Below are 18,670 nucleotides of genomic sequence, written 5' to 3' on the forward strand. Positions count from 1 at the left end.
GACAGGTGGCCGGTCTACATGTTTCAGCCTCCATATACAAATTAGAGAGGCTTTCTTCAGGACCGATACTACTACTGTAGTATGCACTCGCTAAGTGCACCCTCTCCTGTGGCAGTTAGTACTGCAGACTTATAGTTGTACTTTCAGCGTTGCCTGAAAGAAAATATATGCGATTATTTGCATAAGAAAGTAGATTTGAGAAAACAACCAAATCAATTATAGATACACATCAAGACTGAGTAAATGCAATTTAACACTTCCAACCTTGTGCTGCCAAATGTGAAGTTCACAGTGACTGCTTAGGCTCACATACCTAGGGTGCCTAATTGTGGAGTGCATATCTTTAGCACTAGTGCGATCATTACTATTTTGTGTATTAGAGTAGCCTAAGAGCTACCGACGTGCGTATTGTTGCAGTTTTGAAAGTCTGTTTATCCATCATAAAATGCGGGCCGACACTTATGAGACACTATTAGTGTAAAAGGAGACTAAAATAAAAAATGACCAAATGTCGTCAGCATCACTCGAGCGTAAGGTGACCATACACACATGCATGGTGGGGAGAAACAGGGCAAATTAGTAGCTTACATCGCATGTGGGAGATGATTGCCCCATGGATCCTATCGGAAGGGTATCGATCTGTAGTCACACACTAAATAAGAAAAAGTGGTCATATGTCAGACTGAGACTTGAGAGTATTCAAAGTTACCTTGTGCTTGCTTGTGGTGCAAAAATAATACCTTTGCCAAGATCGGACACCCACTTCTGGAACCTAGTAATTCCCAGTCCAGGACCCCTTGGATATTGGAGTCCCAGAGTCAAATGTTTTTTGAACATGCCTATCGCCGGTCTTGCAGCTGGTTTCTGCTAGATGGCTTAGTAACGTCAGCTTCAACACGTCATCACGCTATCAAGGCCAACGCAGTTATTGGCAAGCCGATGACCGCAGGCTGATGTATCAAAGGAGTTTGAAATTGAAACCACCAAAAAAAACTTTATTGAAACTCAAGCCATGTATGTTGTAATGGTGCTAACAGAAAGTCGTGTCATTGGACCTGTGTGGCTCTAAGCAAAGTGCGGTTTCTTCTTGAACATAAAAGGGATCTAGACTACAGTCGGTTTTTGTTCTGACAGGAAGTCATGTTTATTAGGTAAGACTTTAAAAACCTTCAGCACTTAAAATATATGGAAAATGAGGCATCAGCTCAACTATGAAGTGTTAGTGGACTACTGATGACAAACAAGGGTTGTCCCCACGGTCTTTAAGATATTATTTCAGGCCCGGCTACTTGAACAGCTGGGTGCTGGAATTTATAGCTAATCAATTATTTTAGAATTTGATCACACGTTATAAAGGTGGTCAGGTCTTATTTACGTTTAACTGAGTTCCATGGAATGTTGTTGTTTAACCCATTTTTATGGGTGAACAATCTGTAAATCCAGCGTTGCTCTTTCTCGAAAAGCAGCTTAGATGTCTCAGTGCTGGATTTGATCTGCTCAATTATTGTCCATTGCAGGTTGTTGGTGGTATGATTAAATTGCAGGAAATGTTATGTCATTCTTGTGGTGTTTTTTTTTTTTTTTACATCGAATATTACTTCTATGTTCACAGATATGTAGTTTTATTTTCTTACTTGTCATTCCCAGATATCTAAGACCAGAAGGGCACGTGATCAGATACACTACGTTCGTAAAGTTACAGTTAGTGTGAGACCTAAGAGTCCAGGTTTTATTGGGCTCTAAATCGAGGGTTTTTGTTGGCAAAGTCAAGTGACACACTACAATTCCCTCATGGCAAGTGCCCAATCACATCTGGAAGGCCCCAGGCATTTAGTACTGAAGGGTTCTGATCGTTCAGCATTTTCCTTGGGTGGGTCCAGACTAAAGAAAAGAGCTATTTCTCCTATTTCTTCTCACTTGTCTGTTATATCCTCTAGTGTTTGTTAGTAGACTTCGTTACTGCGTTAGAAATTGAAACTGGAAGAAAATCCCAGACGCAGCAACGAGGTTCCTCCTATCTGCGTAACCACCTATAGTACATTTTCTAACACAACTCCTCTCTACAATCTTGGCTTGTGGAACATGGAATTCAGAGAGAATGTGCGTGGAATGAAGGAAGCCTTACAAAAGTAAGCACCCATGACAAGATGTATAAAGTTCATTATACAAAAAAAATTACAACTTATATACATATAAAGTATAAACACTAAAGTAAAAGACACAGCACCTTCCCCCTCTCTTGAAAAAAAAATGAAAAATTACAACCTGGATGTTGCATACCTTCACACAAATATTCCTTCAACCACTTAGGCTTGACAATCGCTCTTTTGTCAAGTACTTACCTCTGTTCATTAATGGGCACAAGGAGTGATTTCCAGGTCAACAACATCCTTATCCCGAAGAGTTTCTTCCAACCTAGTCTCTTCGTTCCTCACAACCACCTCCAACATATCTAACTCAACACCTTACTCCTCTCTAGGAGCTTTGAGCTCAGTACAGTTACCCTCACTCTGCACGGTAATAACTGCTATCGACATTGCCAGAATTCTTGTTACCCCTTGGCAGCAACCTAATCCATGCCCATACAATAAGATAGAAACTCCTTAGCCAAATTCCTCAAATCATTCTTCTATCAACTATTGATTTCCTTGAATATGGCAATTGTTTTGAGCTTCCATACCTTTCCATCACTCAAAAGAACAGCATTGTGTAGCACGTTGTTAACCTGCAGAGGTCCAGAAAACTGTCTCTCCTTTATTTTTTGTTTTAAGTTTTTTACTTTCCAAGGTTTCTTCCTCTTGACCCACATCTCAACACAGACCTCCATACACTCTGAATTTCTTTTCTTATCAAAAGTTTCCTTATAAGCTTGTTGCTTATTAATTATCCTTGTTTTCCTCCTCAGTGGTTTGCAATAATCATTCTGGATTGCATTTGGTTCTTAAACCCCTACCACATATCACATCAAATGGAGACAAACTTAAAGCCTCATGAGTAGTGGTTCTATGCGTCCAAACTGTCTTAAAAACCTAACCCTTCCAATCCTCCTCATTAGTGTAAACAATCGGATTGCCATTTATTGAATTTCTCGATCATGCCATTACCACTGGGTTTATATAAGGACGTGGTTTTGCGCTTTAGGCCTAACCTTTAAAAGTTTTTCCTGGCTAATTAGACATAAATTGTACTTCATTATCGCTGATAATTTGACTTGGCGAATCTTCCATGCCATGGTTTTTCAGGAATAATTGAGGTAAAAAATGTGCGGGTCTAAGTTTTCAAGTATTTGTCAGAATTAGCGCAAATCATACATAACAGACAACCAATACCATTTTTCTACTCTTTGTTTAGTTTTCAGTATACCGCAATGTTCTTCATGGCATAACCTCATGATATATCCCTGTTATTATATGGGGGAATGGCACCTCTGAAGATGGTACCATGAACCACTGTCAATTTTTAATTTCCCAAAAATGGCGTACGTTTTTCGAAATCTTAGATTTATGAGGCCACCCATCCCTTACCCACTCAATAAGTAGTTATAAATCTTTATCCTTGGAATATTTATCTGTCTTTTCCTTCATACCATGCATACCTTCATCACGAACCAAAGCAACATGTAGATCTCACTCATTCTTATCACACTCAAGAATCTCCGTAGGCATGTGGGATAAAATGTCTGCTAACACATTGCTCTTCCCTGGTACATATATGATCTCATAAATGAAATCTTGCAAAAGAATAGACATTCTCGCAATCCTGGCAGATGCTTTGTACAGCCCTTCAATGGTGAATAATTTAACCAAAGGGTTTATGGTCACTCCGTAGAATGCATTTCTTACCCCAAACAAAAGTTCGAAAATGTTCAAGGGCCCAAACACATGCCAGGGTTTCTTTATCTATCGCAGAGACCTTTTCTTCAATAGGTGACAGGACACAGGAGGCAAATGCTATTATTGTGTCGTTACCAACCGTATCAATTTGTAAACACACAGGCCCAACCCTTTATTATTCGCGTCTACAGTGACACCATTGCTTAATTCATGATCAAAACAACTTAACATTGGGGCCTGCATAATGGTATTTTTTATGTCTGGGAATTCCTTTTTGCATTTTCCTGACAAACAAAAATTAACTTTAATCTTTAGTAATTACCTAATACTGTACACTGATTGAACATCCCTTAAACTTCCCATAGAATTCTACCAATCCTGACTGGTGGGGCATTAAGTATGGCCTCCACTAACGTAGGCTTGGTTGCCACTCCATCACCACTCAAAACATGTCCAAGTTAAGTTACCGATTGCACTGCAAACGTACACTTGGAATGTTGAGCAGTTAATCCCTGCTCTTCCAAACGGCTAGATACCTCCTCCAAAACGTGGTTGTCTTCAGCTCTGTCTCTTCCAAACAGTAAAAAGTCATCGTGAAAACATCTAACTCTTGCATGCCTTCCAAACAATTGATACATTGATCTTTGTAAAATGGCGGCAGCCGAAACCAAACGGCATCCTTTATTATTGAAAACATCCTGTGGGTGTGCGATAAATTGCTTACTTTCCTCTCTCAGCCGAATCCGATGATACCCTGCAGACAAATCAACATTAGAGAACCATTTAGAATCTTTTATCAGTTCTGATATTTTAGGCAACAGCAACCTATCTATAACAATATTACCATTTAAATGGCACAAATCTTTGTACAAACAGATTTACTGTTACCCGTCCTTGCTGCAACGACTAGAGAAATCCACTCCGATTCAGTTGGGTCCATAATGTCTACATTAACTAATTTCTCAAGTTCTTTTTCTACCTCGGAGGAGAATCGGCATTTCCCACACCTTATGAATTCTGGGAGTGGCATAGGTTTTTAAAACCATGCGATGCTCAACACCCTCTTACATGCCAATCTCTCCACTAAAAGTTGGAACACCAGTTACAAAGCATGGGAGAAGCCATCTCCTGGTCTCACTCCAGCAACTGCTCTCTACAGTCCTGGCTTGTGGAATATGTAATGAAGAGCATGTGCATGGAATGAAGAAAGCCTTACAGAAGTAAACACCCTGACAAGATGTACAAAGTGCGTTATACAAAAAAAGAATAAAACTTATACACGTATAAAGTCTAACAAGACACAACATGGATCCAAGAAAAATGCATCGGAAAGTTACATCCCATAGAGTACCACTTAAATTGTTGTCCTCACAGTATTTGTGCGCCTCTTGCTCACCAGACAAAAGCACAAAAGTTGATCATTAATTTTCCATTAACAGTTTGGTTGGGTAGCTTTCATTTCCATTGATCCCAGAGAGTGGTTTGAGAGCCTGTTTTGTTCACTATCTGTTGACTACATCAATCATCTGAGAGTATTACTTATTGGAAAGTAATCTACCCTAGTGTACGCGTTATAGTTATTGCAATACAAAGTGTTGTCTTTTTCTTTCATGTGTTGAGCTCTCCGTGTATCCAGCAAGTTTAAGCCCACTAGCAACTGCATGCGAGACGAGTGTTGGGTTGGGCAAGCGTGTGTAGTGATCATATACAAGGTTCAGAGCCACATTAAAACTTTTATGGAAATAAGTCAAAACCTAGACCAGTTTAAGGCTCTCTATTTATACTTGTATGTTTTAATTACATAGTCCCTCAACTGGAGTCATTAATGAAGTGAATGTATTTCCAAATCTTTAATTTATTCATATTTATCGCAGACTAAGAACCCTGGTGTTTCATAATGAAAGTTCACTTCCACAAGGTCACACAACTTGTATATGTTCACAAGGGTTTGCTAATCAATATTGTATATCCAGTGAGTGCAATCCAAAATCTGTTCGTTGCTCTTAAGTGTATTTTCATATAAACATGTTATCAATACAGAATGTTTTTGCATAATGTGGTATTGTTCCTAATCTCCAGAGAGTAAGATTATAATCATAAGAAAGAGATGCGGAATAGTGCCTTGTGTATTCCACTCGTCACTAGTACGTCCCTCGTTTAGTAGTGAAAGTGACAATCAAACCATTCCTTCAATGGGTCAGCACTCTGAAAATGAGGCTAAGGATGTTCCCTACAATCTGTCCCTGGCCTCGACTACTCGTGTCTCCTTATTCTGCCAGGCTCTTCTTAAAAAAGATATCAAACCGCCTTGATTTATTTAGCGAGCACCAATGGAATTATGAGTTTGTTTGGGACACAAATTGGGATTGCATTTTTTTTGTCTCTCTGCTCTTACACTGGAGCTCTCGGTGCATACATGTCAAGCATTTAGCACCCGGAGCATAAGAGTAGGTTGATGAAAATACAAATTAGTCCTATTTGTAGATGACCTGTTGTGCTTGATGACATGTTGAACCCTCACCCCCAGCTCTTATCCGAGCTCCTTGATTCATTTAGTCGATCTGGCTTTGAAAATACATTTTACGCAGTCAGTGGGAAAGAAGACTGGGAATTTGTCAGTCTTTATAGATGGGGTATGTTCGATAAATGACATGGTATGGCAGGCTCACATGTTAAAACAGGAACTTCCTCCCTGGATTGCTTTATGAGGACCAAACGTCTTTCCTCCAAGGACAATGTGGGATATTCAAAAGAAACTGTTGGCCTTCATGTGGAGCAATAAACTGACCAGGATAGCCAAAGCAACACTTTATAGTCCTTTATAGACTATGATACGATGGAGGTTTTGGAAAGCCAATATACCGAGATCTATCTAAACAGCTCAGCTTTGACTGGCGTTTGAAGTGGGCAAGTACACGGGTTATCACAGCCTGGGTAAAGATGGAACAAGCCTGCTCACAAATTCCCAGAAGTGCCCGTTATCAGTAGTATGTAAACAACTGAAATCCACCCTACCACTGTTGCTGTCATCCCCAAAAAAGATTAGATTGTGGAAATCAGTTTCTTAGGTCAAGATCGGCCTCCTCCCTTCCACCAATACTTTTCTGCTCAGATTTCCTCTCTGGGGTACTACACTGAGTGCAGACTGTGAATGGGCTTCAGTCTTATCTGCGAGGTGCGCTAATTGAAAGAGGACAGTTGATTAGCAGCAATACCTGCAGGTAACAGGCTGAACTGCCTACAGCCTTTAGTTTTGGGATCTCCAACATTTTATGGTTAAGAGGTACTTATGTTCAGGAAAATATTTCTCGAGCTGCTAACAAAAATTATGAGTTACTTCGTACAAAATTATTTTGCTGGCGAGTGAGTGCATGCAGGATTACTAGCAGTAACCGCCTCAGTGCATCAGGGAAGGTCGCTGCCAAAAGTGCTACAAAGCTTCATCAGGGTTAATGCTGAATGCCGCTTCTTGTTATAGCAGTGATCTACACCAGGTCCTCGACTACTGAGAAGAACATTGGCAATAAGGGTCCCCAAAGCACCATGAATTACCGTTTATGTATCTGCCTTTAAAATGCTTTTTTTGCAAATATTCACTTATCAGTTATGAAAATAGATACTTTAAACTTGTAAATATATCCTTTTCAATTTTGAAAACATGCCTAATTCAACCAAAAAAAAGATTGTTATTTACTAGGTTGAGTTACACATAGGGAAGTTACTCTGGAGCAGCTGAAGAGCGATCAGTGGCTCCTGAGCTACTCATTGGAAAAGTCTGCTTTAGACCATGATCGCATTGCGGCATTGAAGGGATCAGAGAACATGCACTGCAGAACCAAACCCCAGCAGCACTTTTCTTCTCCGAATCAAACCACCAAAGGCTGCAATTGCAGAACAAGCTTACCTATCGGAGTTACTGGGAGAAGGAATTGCGTCTGGAAATCCCTGACTAGGGTTGGTGGAGAGTGGCTAAAGCATATATCTGCTCACAATTTTCAAAAAAGTTTTTTATAAAATACAACTTCATATTTGTGTCCCCGTTCAGTTAAATCAGTTTGGAAACTCTGCCGTGTGTTGGGAGGGGTGTAATGTTCCTGGCACAATGTTGCATATGTGGTTGACCTGCCCTAAAGAGAGTTTATTTCGTACAGAGATGTAGAGAACATATGTGATGGAAAGTACATTAAGGTAGAGGGAATAGTAGATCAATGTCCATGCTAATTAATCAGTCCAGGATGGTGATGCATGCTACATAATTTTTCTTCACATTCAATGCATTGTTTTTTCTTGAATATAAGTGATGTAATAACTTTGACTAATGGTACTGATAATATTCTTTATGTAGTGACTATCTCTGTGCTTGAGTAAAGTTATAAATACAATTGTTTTTTTAAAAAAAGTAAGGTTCCTACTTTATTTCTCTACAACATGGGGAGGTTAATTTCTTTTGAACCATCAAGAGTACTATTTCCCTCTTCCTCTTCTGAAGAAGCTGGAAGGCCACGGTGACCGTGACAAACCCAACTTAGACCAATCTGACTTAATTTGTGTTTTATCACGTTTAACAGATGTGGTCTCTGGTACTGCAATGCTTTTGATCCCCAAAACGGGATTCCTCACCCCAGCTTATGTAACCTGCCTTATTTATGAAGCTTCCACTCTGGAAACCTGGTACTTTAAGATTACGGACTAAAGATCGCCACCAAAGCCAAAACTAGACAGGCCCAGTTTTTAAAAGCTAGAATTCCCCTCCTTTTATTGTTTGTACTGAAATGCTGTATGTTCATGACTAGGTAGCCCCTTTAATGTAACATTTTAAAATGCATCTTTGTGTTGTTTTGGCGCACAGGATGGAAGCTTATGGCAAGCATGCGGTTTCTACTTTTTATAACTATAGCAAAATCAAAATATTATCCTTGGTGCAAATTCCCAACTTATTCTTATTGTGGTGTCTGTTTTTTCATCTGAATGATTTAATCTTCCAGGCAGCTTCCTGGCTCTCCTGTATCTCTTAGGGAGGAGGTATAACAAAGGTGGTATTCAGTACAGTGCCTAGTTAGTAACTTCAGTCAGAGGAAATGTAGGCAGTTGTTTGTGACTTTGGGATTGCATTGATTAAATGGTTTAGGAGAAGAGAATAGCCTGAAGAGTACAGCTGGACGAGAATACCTTGAAGAGTGCAGTTGGAAGGGAATACCTTGAAGAATACAGTTGCTTTACAGATTTCTGTAATACTTATAACGACGTTACCATTTATTTTGCAGTCCCTCATCTGAAATTCAGATGATACATCAGCCAGTTCGTTTACTTTTCTAATTGTTGACTCCAAAGTCTATACAGCCATTGCATTTGTCATAGATTTTCCACCTATTGCATCACTTCATGGAGATGTAGTCATAGATGCCATAAATCGTATCCTAATAGCACTTAACTCGCCACAGGCATAGTTCTTTAATTATTCAGCTCTAATATAAATGTTTTCTGTGTGGGGTGTGAGCATTATGTTGAGTTTGCACAATAGGACAGGATGCTGGTGTTAAGATTAAGGCAGGCTCAAGTTTATAAAGTAAGTCAACGTGGTGGAGTTAGTGTTTAGAAACATGTTAGTGACGAGCACGTGTGTTAACAAAACTTGGCATGTTCTTCGTGTATTTGTGGAATTGAGGTGTAAATGAATTTATCTTAAGCAGTTCCAGGTTGTTGAGAGGTAGTCAATAAAACGTAATCTGCTGTATCGTTGAATTTCATAATTGCCATTTCCATAAATGGGAAATTCCTCTTAGCTGTAGCTAACGAGAGGGGTGTAGGTGGGAAGGTTTCATCTCCTGCAGACTGAGTCCTAGAACTCACGCTATTCAGTAGTACAGCCTTTAACTCTCACCTACTCAGCCTTTAGTTCAGTTATACTTCAGCAAAGGACTGACGTGATGGTGGTGGAAGCAGTTGCTAGCTATTAAAATGCTAACGTCTGAGACTACTAAAGTTATAAACTGATTTGGTTTCACTAACCTTCTTGCTCATCAGCTTACAAGATTGCACTGCACTTTTTAGCTGCATTGAAGAAACCAGCTTTTGTATAAATCGAACTAATTTTTAGATTCTGGAATGTCAGGCGTCATTGGTTCATTAAATGGCAGTTTCAGTTAATGAAACAGCCAGTTGGCACGTGGGGGGCAGGAAGTCCACTAAAGGTTGGAGAGGGAAGATGCTATTGTACACTGTTCGTTCTCTTAGTTGCATGAAACAATTTGTGACGGACCCTTGGAGTTCTTGAGTTCAGTGCAGCTTTCAGATGGAGCCAGATGAATGGTCCGGCATTGTGGCTTCAGTAGTCAAAAGACGAGCGGTGTGGAAGATGCATCGACAGGGATTTAAGTAATTCTGATACTTTTACTCTGTAGACTTTGCTATTTTTACTCTGTAGACTTTGCTATTTTTACTCTGGAGGCGTTGCTATTTTTACTCTGGTGGCTTTGCTATTTTTACTCTGGAGTCGTTGCTAATCTTAGCCTAGTGTGTTCACAAGCCTTCAGTATGTCTTCAGTAGAATTAGAAGCAATCCTGTGAGACAGAGGTTGATGTATTTCATCACATATATTTACAGGGCTCAAATATATTCCACCCCCACTGTATTTGGCGATGTTAGAATGTCAGTCTCGCTAGACAATATATTGATCTCACTGGCAGATTCTGTGAATAGCGTGTTGTACTCAGGGCGCTGAACTTCACAAGAATTATTAACATCTGAAAATGGACACGAAGACTGAAATAAAGACGACAACGTAACAATGTTGTTTATTTTTTAACCTTTCTCTTAATAATGAGCAGCTATTTTGGCTAGAGATTTGAGGGTGTGCTTTTAAGATTCATTCTCAATAACTATTTTCCTCTTGTTCCTTTAGGGTGCGGATAAGACGGTGAAAGGCCCGGATGGACTTACTGCCTACGAAGCAGCCGATAACCAGGTGCTCAAAGCCCTCCTCCAGTGATCGGAAGGCCGACCGCTACATTTCAGATGCCTCTCTGGCAGTGGTTCATATCGCTGCCTTTTTGTCTCTCTAACTCTCTGTATCTGCCAGCGTCTTCAGCTCAAACCTTTTGGGGATCAAATGGGAGGAGGGGATTCCATATCATGGAGGCAGCTCGCCTAAGAAAGGAACTGCTTGGAGGGCGAAATCAAATTTTCTATAAGTTATTCCTCCAAAGGTAGTAGAGTCAACTGCTCCCAGAGCTCCTCCCATGGAAATCTTCAGGCTGGTTTGAATAATTGGTTTTGTTGGAGTCTCTTTAAATGAAGTTATATTGAGTCTGCAGTCGTGTGCACCTGAAGCAGAGGCCTACCACAGCTACTGCCCTGCTGCATAGTGACCCTGCTGCCCACAATTGCAATTTAGGATTTCATAATGGATTGCTGGACTGACTGATTGGAGACTCCCTCTGCCAATCCCCCTGGCCATCAGCCAGAACTTTTTTTTTTTTTTAAGTCTACTAACAATGTTCTCTTTCGGGTAGTGCAGGACTGTATGCCCCGCACAACAGCTGTCTCTCGAGGGGTACACTAACCACTAAAGACCATCTATCTTTGATCACTTGACTTCTTATTGAGAACGAAAGGGATGGCAAAAGTAAAGCAAATGAGATTGCCCCACTTATCCTTCAAACTTGAGTGCAAAAACGCAGACCAAAGTATAATTGCCCTGTTATAGTCCCTGATGTAAACCTCCATCACATTACCTTTTTGGGCAAGTATGGTACTGATCCCATTGTCGCCTCTTTCATTCCCTTTCTTAACTGTCCCTCACTAGCACCTTCTTTAGAAAGACTTCTCAGCAATTATTGTAGCCCCAGAAAGTTCGAGTCTCTTGGGTTCCATTTTCATTAATGTAGTGTCCAACATGAGCGTGAATTACGGATCAATTAAAGTGGTTTTTGGAAAAGAATTGAAAGGTATCCATTCTGAAGAAGTCCTATTCATCGTATTATAAACCAGTGTCCAATAATGCATAGTCAAACTGCGTCTTTACAGAAGCTTGCTAGATGGCTGAGCAGCAACTCAAAGTAGTATTAAAGTACTAAAAGTAGTATTAAAGTAGTGAAGTCTTAAACACCCCGAACCAAACCATGCAATACGTCTATCTGTTTGAATATATTGGCAACTCCCAAATCGTCTGATGTGACTCCTTGACTTGGTATTTGTGAGGTCTTCTGTCTCCTGAAGAGTAGTTAGACTCTCCAAGCACACCCAAACTGTTCTTTTAATTAGCTAGCTATTACCGACTACAGCTCCTGGCATTTTTTTGTTTATGGGAAGGCAGCAAAGCAATTGTGGCAATGTCTGATGGTTGCCATTCTGACATGAAAAATCGCAGTGTCTGCATTCACTGAATTTTTTATCAATGTAAAGTTCTCATTCTTGTAAGAAATCTCAATTTAGACGTAGCAACTTAGACCTATCAGTACATGCTTGTTTGTGACGTCACTGATTTCTTGTTGTTTAACAATGTTTGGGGCCCCGCAAGTTGATCGATATAAGCCTTTCTGTAGCTTTTTCTATTAAATACATCTGAATGTACCTCCAATGCTAAGAGGCCTTAGTTCGCAATGTGAAGAAATCAACCCAGTGACAGCAGGCTGACTATTTCTTCACTTTTATGTCTACCTTAATAACAAAGTAACAAGTTGTTGAAGAGATCAGTTGTGGATGCTTACTTCAGGGTGTCTTCATGGAAGCCACAAGAAGAGGAGGCGGTGTAATGGTTGTAAGCCCAACCATGGGAATGCAGATAAACACGGGAAGACTAACTCTTCTGTTAATGTTTGTCCTGGAGAAAACGAATGTTTTACACTTGAGCAATTTCAGATTTATCTGTGGTGCATTTTAGAAAGAAATACTGATGGTGTTGCTAACATTTACTGAAGAATTTACAACACTTGGCAACTGGCTCCTGCTTCTTGCAGGTGTGAAAGGCCAAGTGTGCATTAAGCATTTCGCCCCTCACCTCCAACTTTTCACTAACTTTTTTTCTCTCCAGGCCATTTAGCACCAATATGACTAGTTATTTTTAACTTCACGAGGATACCAAGGAAATCCTGTGCAGACAGAACAAAAAAAGAGCTGTGTAGACCTTATCTTCCACAGGCTAGCTACTCACCTGGTCCTTTGTTCCCCTCTTCTCAGTATCCCCGAACACCAGGCACCATCATTAGAATAATGGGAACCATCCCTAGTAGTTTGATTTTTTTGAGTGGGGTTGGAGAGAGAGTATCCTTGCGATTTATAGGGAACAAGCCCTCTATTTCTTTCCATCTTCATATCATCTAAAGATGCATTTTTCAGCAACTATCGATTTAACCATTAATATACACCAATCCGTGCCTGCAGTTCGAAGTGTGCAACCTTAAGTCCTGTGGCTCAAATAAAGTCAGCTTTACAGCCCCTTTGAGGCCTATTTGTTTTCTGGTCAGCAGGTGTCTGTATAAAAGAATGTATTCACTTTCTGCCACTAACACAATTATTCCGGCTGAGAAGTAGATGTGTGTCCTAGTACCCAGCTCTTCAACTGAGCTAATTCGTCGGCCTCACTAAATTGTTTCCAGTCTCCTACCCTGCGCAAGATGCAATTGCTTGCTGTTCTAGATTCCAAGCACTTATTAGAAAATTCAAAACAGTAGGACCAGAACATCCATACCTTCATTTCCCATATGAACAGAGGTGAATCACCAAACAAAAAGCAAAATATTGAGCCTGCACCACACACTCCATAATGTGGTCATTGTTGGTGTCCGTGCAAAGAGTGCATGATTCCCGACCGCCAGTGGCTTTCATTAGTCAGAATGAACATGGGTGGTTGATTATTTTATAGACTACATCTTTGTGTCATGACAATGAGACTTAGCACCTGAAGCTTTCCTCCCCGTTGGGTGCCATGACATTATGCCAGTGGTGAGACCATATGCCTTCATTAAGTTCAGTGGGGTTTTTTGTTTTTTTTGGGTAGGATGGTATTTTTTCCCCATTTTGGTTTAGTATTTTTTACATGGTCATACTTTTCAAAGGAATGATTCCATTATTTTATGCATGGGAACGGAGCCTTCCTTCTCTACAATTTCCAACTTTATTTCTTATGAAAGTTAGCACTTCTTAGTAGTTAAACATTTTGTGGTCTCAAACGGGAAGAAGCTGTGACTTTCGCCTACACTTAAAATACAGCTTCAATAGTTGATTCTTACTTATTATAATCCATAACTTTACTTGCTGCTTGAATCCTGTTCCCATGTCCCTAGGCATGCCTTTTAAGTCTCCTCTTTTCTGAAGTCTTTGCTAATAGTAGTCTCTCTCCTGACCTTCCACTACATGTACTTGTGTTCAGCAGGTAGAAAGGCTGGGTATTCCTGTGCTGTTTTTCAAGCATGTGCGGAGGGATTTCCTAATATGATTCCTGTGCTGTTTTTCAAGCATGTACAGAGGGATTTCCTAATTGTCTTCATCCAGACCTATTAATATCAAAGCATTTTTTAATAATGTTGTAAAGGTTAGAGAGGGCCTGGTTCTACGAATGACATTAACTAGAGTAGGGAGTAGGTGTTGCCAGGGTGGGGTCCTGGTTCTGTTCCTTATCATGAAGTGTTTTGATAGTCATTGCTGGGGGTGAGGGTTTGTGTTTTAGGCATTAGTCCCCCGTCACTCATGCTATGCCAAAACACCACATAGTTTATGTAAGAACAAGAGCAGCTTCTGTTTATTCTGCAGGATGGGTTCTTATGAAATATTACGCTACCATCTCCAAACACAAAGAATTGGCATCGGACCTTAGTGGTAATGCATATTAAAAAAAAAAAGCGGGACCACTTCTTCCTAATTGGCCAACGCCGAGTCTAAGCCTTCTTCTGGGTGTATGAAAGTCAATAAAACGTAGAACACATGCAGGTAGCTTGTGACAATCTGTTCTGTAGCTTTTTCTGCCAGCTCTCTTGGTATTTGAAAGGGCTTTTGTAGAACTGCTTTTCTAAGAAATGCTCCCCTCTAGAAAGAAGGACAGGCTGTCTGTCTGTCAAACTTCCAATGAGCAGACTGTCAAGGAACTTGATGTGTACAACATGACTTCTGGGGCTGCCATGTGTACAAATGTGTTTTAAAGTTAGTAATGCTTGCACTATTTTGAATGTCGGCCTTATCTCTAAGGCATCTTTGATCGTGTTTGCTTCTTGTGCTAATCCTTATTACCTTCCTTTGATTGGGCCTTTCCAATTTTTATTTCATCAGTTTGGAAAGGGAAAGTAGGTCTTGGGACGAAATCTTTACACTCCTCTAACCTCCGTACATAGCCCTCCCGACCAGTCCCCATGGTGCTCTCATCCTTTCCCTGTATCCGCAGCAGAGGAAGCAGCTTTTTTAAGGATGGACAGAGTGCGGTGTCGTTGGTTTTGGTTACGCATTTGCAGTGTTTTGCATGCAATTTTACAATACAACAAAATTATGAATTATGTTTTCTAAAAGGATAAGCAATTGTCATTTCTGCTAGCAGTAACAGAGGGACAAGAGAAGAGCTTTGAGCATTGCCTAGTTTGAACTTCATTTATCATCATGTACCTGTTTAACACAGTTTGATTTATCTCCTGTATTTCCTAATCAGATTGTGGAGCAGAATTTGTATTTTTCAGTTTTCATTTGCAAGATCAAATGGAATAAACTTGAATTGTGCTACAAAGCAGAGGAGTCAAGTGTTTTATTAATCGTTCTTGCGTACGCTCATGCCTATTTCCCCCCCCCCCCCCCTCCCTACTTTCCCTCTTACCCTTCTTTCCTTATTATAAAATCACAGTGGGAGACATCGTTATGTACTGTTTGTGCTCTTCAAATGAACTTTAAATATAGAAGCCTACCTCTTGTGCTCAATGCACAGTGTGGTCTTTGGGTGAGTCCCCTTGCAACTGTTGGCTTGCCAGGATGAACTCCCTCCAGCCGTTGGCTTTAAGCATTGGCCATCGTCTTTTGGATCCACTCAAGTGAGTAGCTTTCATTGGCTTTTCAGTTGTACCCTTTAAACTCCTATGCAGAGACTTCATTGGAAAGCATGAGGGGCTGTTTTACATCTGAAAAGTACGCTGAATCATCAGACTTTGTCACAATAATTTCTTTATCTTATGCATAGTTTATACAGAGCAATCCTTATCTTTTTGACTGTGGCATACTTTGGGTCTCTTTGCGGTAAAATTAATCCTGAGAGACAACAAAGGACCATTCCTCTGATGGTTTCCATTTGATAAATGATCCATTGGCATCTTTCAGTTTCCATGTTTCTAAGATTCAACGTGCCTTCCAGTACCCTGTTCCGACTGCCAGGTCATTGCTGAAATAAAAGAAAGAATTGTCATTGCCACCAGCTTTGCATAGCCAATAAGTTTGGCTTATAACTGAAAATGCAAGAGAGACCGGACATTCATGGCCATAAATGTACTGTGTGTAGATAAGCATGTTTTAAAGAAGATTTAAGAAAATGCTTGATATCTAAATTTCAAGCATTTTCAACAGCTAGGAATTGCTTAGAATTTGTAGAAAGTAAGAATAAAGTATTAGATTAACGAAATATTGTTTATGGTAATATGTTTAAGTCTAATCAACATGAATGTACATGGATACAGATATTCACTATTCAGAAAAGATCTCAAATGAACATACTAGAATGAGAGCATGTCACACTAGTGTTAGCTTAGTTGAGAACAGTGTCGGGCTTTATTCCTGATCCTTGAAGTCTCTGTTTTTCTATCATTGTCCAATGTGAGATTGCTGCTGTTCATCACTAACTAAGGCCCAGTGTAATCAGTCTACAATTGAAAGTTGGTTTTTCAAGGACCCTTGGATGTTCGAGTAACTTGGCATGCCGAACTCTAATCAGATTTGTGAGAAAGTTGAGCCTAGGCACATTACAATTTTCACAGCTGCAATAAAGATGACAAAGTCCATTCGGACAACGCTCTGACTCTTAACTACCTCAAAATATAAATTTACAAAATATGTGTTATGCAATTAGAAGGCAGTCAAGTATAATCACTCAACTTGAATAATATAAAAAAATAACTCAAGAATGAAGTTGCAACACTGGGAACCCTATCTACACACTATGTGGACTACTTGTATGAGTTATATTTGCCAGTTCCTTATTATTCGGATGGCTTGTGACCTGCAGGTCTTGGTGGATCCGGGTCATTGCCTATAACATTAGGAGAACTTATGTCAGAATGGATACGGAACAAACTGCTGTCTAACTTACATGGCAGTAAGCAGGTTCGCCTATTGGCACAAGGTTCCTTGCTAGAACCATGCAGGTGCTCTTCAAATATCTATTTTTGTCTAGCTTGCAGGCTAGCCAGGTGATTTACTTCTTTGCTGCAATGTAGTGGATGCTAGTGTCTTTCATAGGTGTGTGATGGGCCCCATGTTTGTTCCATTCTGGACGGTGTCTGGTATGTAGATGTGTGAGAAAGTGCCCTCTTTCTCCAGTATTGTATCTTTCATAGATTCACATGCTTTTATCTTCCCCGTCGTCATGGTGGGAGTCTCCCGGTAAACGTATAACCATAGCAGTAGAAGAAAAAACTGCCTGGAAACCATAGAGTAGTAAAACAATAGGCAACCTCTCCTCATTATGTGGTCCAAATTACAGCCAATCAGCTGCCAGCACCAGCCTACACCATTCCCAGCAGAGCCACCATACCTCAGATTTCCAACCGCCTTCGTGTGAGAAGGAGTCTCCCTGAGCTCAGCTCAGTTTTTCTCTCTACTGAACTTTTGACCTTCTACAGTTGGAAGTAAGGTACTGGTTTTTCAAGCTTATTTACTATGCCTGAAGGCTTCAAGAAGAGACTTTTCAGATCTTGCAGATCCTGTGGCAAGGCCAGATTATTTTCTGAGGACCCACACAAGGAATGCTTGTATCCCAATCATGTTCCTAAGGTCTGCAAATATTGCCGCACCTTCTCTGCTAAAACTCTTAAAGATAGAGAAGCTCGTCTTTTGTTATGGCTTCAAAAGAAAAAAACCTACAGACTCCGAGTCTGATGGTGAAGCCAAAGGACACACCTCTAAAAAGCATAAGAGAGAGTCCTCTGAGGAAAAAGGAGATCTGAAGAGACAGAAAGCTGGAAAATGAAAGAAGGTGAATCTTCTTCTCTTCCTCCAACTCCTCTCAAGCCTGCTTCAAAAAAGAAGGCTCCATCGTCGTTACCGTCGTCGAAATCTACAGATATTCCAGTCAGATCGCCGACGAAGCCGTCGACGACGACTGCGTCGACGGCAAGATCTTCGTCGGCGACCATCCCATCGACGATGCAATCATTGGTCCCGTCGACGGCGAGAAAATAGTTGACGGTGACTGCTGTTGGATCTCCAACGATGATACCTACTTACATATCCATAAAGAGGATTGTCCCGTCGACGAGTAAAAAAGGAGAGTTTTCCACTCCCAAGATTTCGCCATTGCTTCCATCCACTATTCTGGATTGCCAGGAATCTGAAGAAGGGCCTTATGGAGTTGCCTGTAGTCCCTCGCAGCTCCATATTAAGTCAAGACTCCGAAGAGGAAGATTTTCAGGAAGTTCAAGAACACTTCTCTTTTAAAGATCGTCCAGTAAGAGGCTCAAAGCGCTAGGAGACTTATCATCAGGCTTATCATTATGAGGATGAAGATGAAGTGAGTCCCAATGTTCAAGAGGAGGCTATGTCAGTGCCGTCGTTTTCCGGAGGATAACGCTCCAGTCCCTACTACTACTACTGCAAATGTTTCTCAACCTGTGAAAGAAACACCAGTGGTTCAGTCCCCTCCTCCAGTTCAACATGT

At 40.5% G+C, this 18,670-nt stretch overlaps 1 protein-coding gene across 1 annotated transcript in view; it reads left to right on the forward strand.

Moving 5' to 3' along the window:
• The window catches only part of MTPN (myotrophin), a 356,723-nt gene extending 341,182 nt beyond the window's left edge, over window positions 1-15,541 (forward strand). The window contains exon 4 of the mRNA XM_086952980.1: window positions 10,736-15,541. Within this exon, the coding sequence (XP_086809106.1) occupies window positions 10,736-10,822 (87 nt within the window). The 3' untranslated portion in view covers window positions 10,823-15,541. The remainder of the gene's footprint in view (window positions 1-10,735) is intronic.
• Window positions 15,542-18,670: the final 3,129 nt, after the last annotated feature.

The sequence above is a fragment of the Lissotriton vulgaris genome, chromosome 1_2 (genome assembly GCF_964263255.1).
Source record: "Lissotriton vulgaris chromosome 1_2, aLisVul1.2, whole genome shotgun sequence".
NCBI classification, from domain to species: Eukaryota; Metazoa; Chordata; class Amphibia; order Caudata; family Salamandridae; genus Lissotriton; species Lissotriton vulgaris.